The sequence below is a fragment of the Palaemon carinicauda genome, chromosome 22, assembly GCF_036898095.1.
Source record: "Palaemon carinicauda isolate YSFRI2023 chromosome 22, ASM3689809v2, whole genome shotgun sequence".
Lineage (NCBI taxonomy): Eukaryota > Metazoa > Arthropoda > Malacostraca > Decapoda > Palaemonidae > Palaemon > Palaemon carinicauda.
In genome coordinates this window covers 76,413,020-76,419,742 of record NC_090746.1, presented here as the reverse complement: position 1 = coordinate 76,419,742, position 6,723 = coordinate 76,413,020, and the positions used below count along the sequence as shown (strand labels likewise).

At 34.4% G+C, this 6,723-nt stretch overlaps 1 protein-coding gene across 1 annotated transcript; it reads right to left on the bottom strand.

Annotated features, from left to right (window-relative positions):
• Positions 1-229: 229 nt before the first annotated feature.
• Positions 230-922, bottom strand: LOC137615939 (tigger transposable element-derived protein 1-like). The gene has a single exon (XM_068345624.1). The coding sequence runs from the start codon at positions 920-922 to the stop codon at positions 230-232; it is 693 nt and encodes a 230-aa protein (XP_068201725.1).
• Positions 923-6,723: the final 5,801 nt, after the last annotated feature.

Genomic DNA, 6,723 nt, shown 5'->3' with positions numbered 1-6,723 from the left:
ATCCTTGATGAAGGAGAAGTCCGGATGTATGTTGGCCTCAAGGTCAGGGGGATGAGCAGAGGCATTGTTCAGTATCAGGAGACAATTCAGAGGAAGATTGTTTACTTTTTAAAAATTTCTTGAAAGCAGGACCGAAGCAGACGTGTACCCACTCAATAAATATGGTCCTCGTGACCCAGGCCATGTCATTAGACCTCCAAAATACCAAGAGCCTATCCTTCATGATATTTTATGCCTTGAAGGTACGAGGATTCTCTGAGTGGTGCACAAAATGCGAGGGTAAGTCTGCCTTCATCGGTTTATGGCCAGGAAGTTTTTTTTCTTCTGGTGTGATATACGTACGACGGGGTATTTTATTCCAGAAAAAGCCAGTTTCATCAAAGTTAAACACTTGCTGAGGAATGTAGGCTTCTCTGGAAATTAATTGCTTCTTGAGGAATTCGTCTGCTGCTTTCATGTCAGAACTGGTCACCTCTCCATGCCTGATGACTGAGTGAACACCAGTCCTCCTCCTAAAAGCGATCAAACCACCCATGAGAAGCCTTGAACTCGGGGTGGGGGGGAGGTGGGGGGTGGCTTGCTGCAACATTCCTTCATCTCTGCTGTCTCTTTGGGCTTCCAGGAGATCGGCGAAGATAGCGCTTGCCTTGTGCGAAATTACCGATTGCGTGAGTGCATCACCATCGATTTCCTTCTCTTTAATCAATAGTAGAAGGAGTCTCTCCATCTCATCTTTGATTGGGGTCCTTCCACTGGCAAGAACAGTCGTGCCTTTAGAAGACTTACTTGCTTTAATGGCTTCCTTGTTCTTGATAATTGTACCAATCGTTGACTGGTTACGGCTATATGCCATAGTGAGGGCAACATTGCGCGTTCCTTCTTCGTATTTCTTGATTATATCCAGCTTCGTTTCCATAGTCATCATCTCCTTCCTTCTCCCTTTAACATCACTGGCAATTTTGGGACCCATGGCTAACGAATTAAAGTTTGAATTAAGCACTAAAATGCAAAAAAAATACAATATCGCAAGCACTAACACGAGATTAAGTCTTTACGAAACACACACGAGATTCTGAACTGAGCGCACGATTAATAAAGAGAGAGAGAGGCAGCATCTATCTCAGGCATTGTGGAAGGAATTTCGACCAATAGCATATCGGCATCTTAGTGACGCCGTGACACCGACCAGTAGCAGACCAGCATCTTAGTGACGCATGCAGTGATGCATAAAGTGAAGTAGGAGCGTTGTGTGAGGCGAGTGACTCGCTCAGTCATACACGCACCAACCGTCAAGTTTGAATTTTGGAACTTGATGCCGTAAGCCGGGGAAAATGCCGTAACAAGGGGACGAAAAAATTTCGTTTTCCACATCGTAACGTGAAAAAAACATGAGCTGGGGACACCGTAACCTAGGGGTTTACTGTGTATATATATATATATATATATATATATATATATATATATATATATATATATATATATATATATATATATGCATATATGTATAGTTCTTTTCATCTTCTAAATGTGACGAAAAAAAATTCACTTGAGCATGAATGATGTAAATTAAGTTGTTAAAATAGTAAAAAATATCAATTTTATTTCAAACTTAACAAAGGTTCAGATGTGACACTCAGACCATGTTTTGACTTGTAAAAGGGCTTAATTTAGGCCTCGGTTACTCAACTACAAAGCTCTCAGAGTGCAGCCGATGCTCTTTAAAAAGCTTAGATACCTTTCTAATGAATAATAGCACATCTCTGAGATACCAATAGTTTTTGCACAATCATTACCGAGGAAAATAGCATTTCAAAATAGTCTGTGTCTGGTCCTTTACTCACCAAACAAATGGTGAAAATATGAATTTTATTTATAAATTAATGCAGGTTCAAGTAGTGACTGTAAATCTTTAAAAATAGTTGCATTGTGTTCTGTGACCCTGAAAACCTGGGTCTACACACCTAAATTGTTCAGTTATCTTTATTATTGACTGATATGTAGAGAAAAATAAAATTTTTGGTAATAGCGGCAATGACTTGCATTAAAAAGACACGTAGGACATTGCTTAAGCTTAGAATATATCAAACTCATATTCTATACATAGTTTCCTATATAGAAATACTTGTTAGAAAAGTATCTCCAGAGGTGCATGGGATCCAGCTCTTCCAATTCAACTAATATGGATCAAAAGTAATGACAGACAAAATTCCAAAAGAAAAAAATGTCTTCAATGATTTATGCATCAAAACAAAATCAATACTATAAAAATATGACGCAGCATAGCACCCCGAAAATCAAAATGATTTCCGTAAAATTATATTTTCTCATAATTTCAATAATGCAATAAATGCTTAGTCGTACACTCTGTTCGTGACGGTAACAAACCAAAAGGAGTAATTTGTGTATGCCATCATTAGAATCATTACGATGTGAGAGGACACCTTAATCACATGTGAAGTAATGGCACATCTAATTAATTCGATGTCTCGTCTCAATCGTAGTAAGGCGAGTAATGGCTACAAGAGGAATCTTCCTGGTTTGCCCTATCAAGTTACGGACGGACGCACATTTCTAACGAATATAGCAGCCACCAAAGGGTGGCATTGATTACACCTCAGTCGAGAGGGTCTTATCTGATTCATAACAGTGATTCATTGCTCCTTGAGCTTACATCGTTCTCGGTGCAAGCAAATGAAATTAGTATTTCAAAAGTCCTAACAGTTTTAATAGCATAATATATAACTTGCCAAATTAACTACAGGTTGATAAGAATTCGTGAAATAAGAAAATAATGTTATTATACCTATTTCCTTAAAAAGAATTTCCTAACGTATGTTTATCTCTAAAGGAAATATCAGCAACTATATAAACTAGCAACCTTTGGAGGACGACCACGAAAAAGGGTGTTAGTTGTTAGAAATAATCTCTCAATATAAAGATTCTTAAGTATGTTTTAAAAGCTCGAAGTAATTACGGGGATATGAGTAGTAATAGCGGTATTTATATTTAATGTTATTATCATTAATTTATTGTTATGTAATTCTTCAATTATACATACATACATACATACATATATATATATATATATATATATATATATATATATATATATATATATATATATATATATATATATATATATATATAGATAGATAGATAGATAGATATAGGTATACACACACACATACACACACATATATATATATATATATATATATATATATATATATATATATATATATATATATATATATATATATATGTGTGTGTGTGTGTGTGTGTGTGTGTGTCTGTGTGTGTGTGGAGTATATTTATAACGTAAATAAATTGCGATTTCTAATGAATCTATTACGACACATACAGATCTAATACCCTGAACTTTTATAATGGAATAGGAAAAACCAAGTGGAGTAGCAAATCTAAAAGGATTTAGGACGAATAGAATCATGTATACGGTGAAGTTGAAAAAGAAGTTACATTATTGATTAAAAAAAATTGTGCTATATCTTAGTAAATAGTTTTTTTTTTTTTTTTTTTTTTTTTTTTTTTTTTTTTTTTTTTTTTTTTTTTGTAAGTGGCAGCTAAGTGAATAGGAATAATTTTAGTAACGTCCTGTGAAATGATGTAAACGTAGAGTTCGTTTTATTTCAAAGATCCTTACGAGAGCCGTTTAGAAATGAAGTTTTGTGATGCATGACGTGACACAAGGAGGATAGGGGTTATATGCAGACACACACACACCTTTGGGAACCAGACACATCAATTATTCACGGAAAGCAGATCGGAAGTTGATAATCTTCGATATCTTTGACCTCTATAATAATAACTTTGTGTTGAATTGTGCTTCTGGAACTTTAAAAGTGTTAATGTAACTGTTAAGGTTAGTACTATTTTTTATTCTAATTGTCTAAGTGTTAATGTAACTGCCTAAGCCTAGTTCTATTTTGTGCATGCAATGCTCAACTATTAACATAATTGTCAGAGCTTAGTGCTATTTTGTGTTTCAATTGCTTTAGAGATACGAAGTGTGAGGAACTGTATAAACGTTGTTTTGTTCAAGATGGTTTTCTCGCTGTTTAATTACTAAGCCTAAACTTGTACATAAGTTCTTGTTAACGAAATCAAGTTATGTCCTAAACTGAATAATTTGGACCCGTGCTCTGCATGTAGCAGCAGATAAGCGTCTTTTGTAATTCTTTAATTGAATATGATACTTTTGAGATTTCTCACAATTTACCACCGGCGAGTGTGGATTGAGATGTATATTGTTTCATTATGTAATCTCTTCAGTGAAACCTGCTTGATACCACTTTAAAACCACCGAGCGATAAATATTCTATTTTAAATTTGTAGTAAAATCATATTTTTGTAAAACACCCGTATATTAAATATTTTGACTTATTTTGTATAACTTTTTCATCAACTCGAGTCTGTTCCTTTTTACTCCTAAAGATATCCAAGTCATTAGAGCATTTCAGATTATTGATTATCCTGATTAATTTTCTGAACTTTAAAACAATAAAAATCTCGATCCATCTCCGGCCTCCTGCTACTCCCAGCGTGATTGCAGAGCGACGGCCACGCCTTTTATAACTATCAAATCCATATTCATCTCCATTGATATACAACCAAACCAGCTTCGCACCCTTACCCCACTGGTGGGCTTTTCCATGTGCATGAGCGGTCTGCGTTTTGCCAAGCAGCATTCCAACCTATAATCATCCGACAATTCCGTAAGAAACGAAAATCAAGGTAAGACTGACAGTAAACTATATTTAATTCCCTTAATTCAAAAGGGATGGGGCTAAATCCAGGAACTCGTTACGCAGTAAGGGTGTAACCGGGTGCGCTTACTCAGAGCGAGGTGTGCCAGGGAGTCCTGTGCCCAACTGTTTATACTTATGTATATATATATATATATATATATATATATATATATATATATATATATATATATATATATATATATATATATATATATATATATGTATATATATATATATATATATATGTGTGTATGTGTGTGTGTGTGTGCTTGTGTGTGCGTGTGTGTGCGTGTGTGTTATGAAATTTGCACTTTAAGACGTATATTTATCATATTTCAAATAAACCATATAATAAGATACATTAATGTCTGGATTCTCTTACTAATAAAGTAGATGGCTTAATTGAAATATAAAAAAACACGTCTAAATGTGCAAGAATTATCATATATATATATATATATATATATATATATATATACATATATATATATATATATATATATATATATATATATATATATATATATATATTTACATATATATTCATATATACATAAGTGTAAACAGCTGGACACAGGACTTCCTAGCACACCTCGCACCCTGTTACACACTTAGTGCGTGGCAAGTTCCTGCATTTAGCCCCATCCCTCACATCTGCCATCTCTCCCTATATTCATTTAGTTATTCGACGCGCAGTAAGGGTGTGGCAGGGTACATTTCCTCAGAGTGAGGTCTACCAGGAATTCATGTGTCCAACTGTATATTTCCGTTGGCGTTTGTCAGTTGTAACATTACCCTTTATTGATTACGGGACAATATTAAGCGACTGCCGTCATCTTTTTATTTTCCAAAACCATTGTTTTAATTAGCCTATCTCTTTCTTCTTTTATTATTAGACTCGACTAACTTACATCAACATATTAACGCCCTTATTGAATGCATCAAAAAAATACAATTCATAAGGATAAGGGGTTGCTGCTTCAAAGGTGCATTTTTATTTATTCCCCGTCTTCATTCACTGTTTTGATCTGGATTGAAAAACACGAACATACATACGCACAATCACACGTGCGTGCGCGCACACACACATATACTCACCCACCCATACGCGCGCACACAACACACACACACACACACACACACACACACACACATATATATATATATATATATATATATATATATATATATATATATATATATATATATATATATATATATATATATATATATATCTCATCATCAGCAGCAGCCGCCACTATAGTCTATTTTTTTAGCGGTGCATATTTGCACCGACTCACAGGGGTGCCCTTTCAGCTCGGAAAGGGTCCTGATACCTGATTGGTCGGAAGAATTTTTGTCCGAACAACTTCATTGTTCTCAAATAATCACCAAGTAGTGAGAATAAAAACTTATTTACTAATCTATATTTCTCCATCAGATAAATGTTTTGTCAATAAACAATGTAGATTGAATAAATACATTTTAAGTATCGTCATGGTAAGTCTAAACTTAATAACACAATCCGCTGAAGTCTACGACAGCAGCTTGTTTTCGGATGCACGCTTGGTTATTTTGTAATTCTGGTATTCAAAGAAAGTTTATAATAACATGTTTAACTTACTCTGAGTGTAATTTGTCCAAATTTTTGTTAAAATATGAGAAAAATTTCAAAATTACAAAGCGTACATCCGAAAATAAGCTGCTGTCGTTGACTTCGATATTAAATTTAGACTTACCATGACCATACTTTATGATATATTTATTCTTCCACATTGTTTATTGACAAAACATATATCTGATGGAAAATATAGGTTAGTAAATAAATTTTGATTCACACTACTTGGTGATTATTTGAGAATAATGAAGGTGTTCGGACAAAAATGCTTCCGACCAATCAGGTATCAGGAACCTTTCCGAGCTAAAAGGGCACCCCTGTGAGTGTGCAAATATGCAC

Coding starts and splice junctions, on each gene's coding strand:
- LOC137615939 (XM_068345624.1), bottom strand. CDS start 922: ATGACTATGGAAACGAAGCTGGATATAATCAAGAAATACGAAGAAGGA.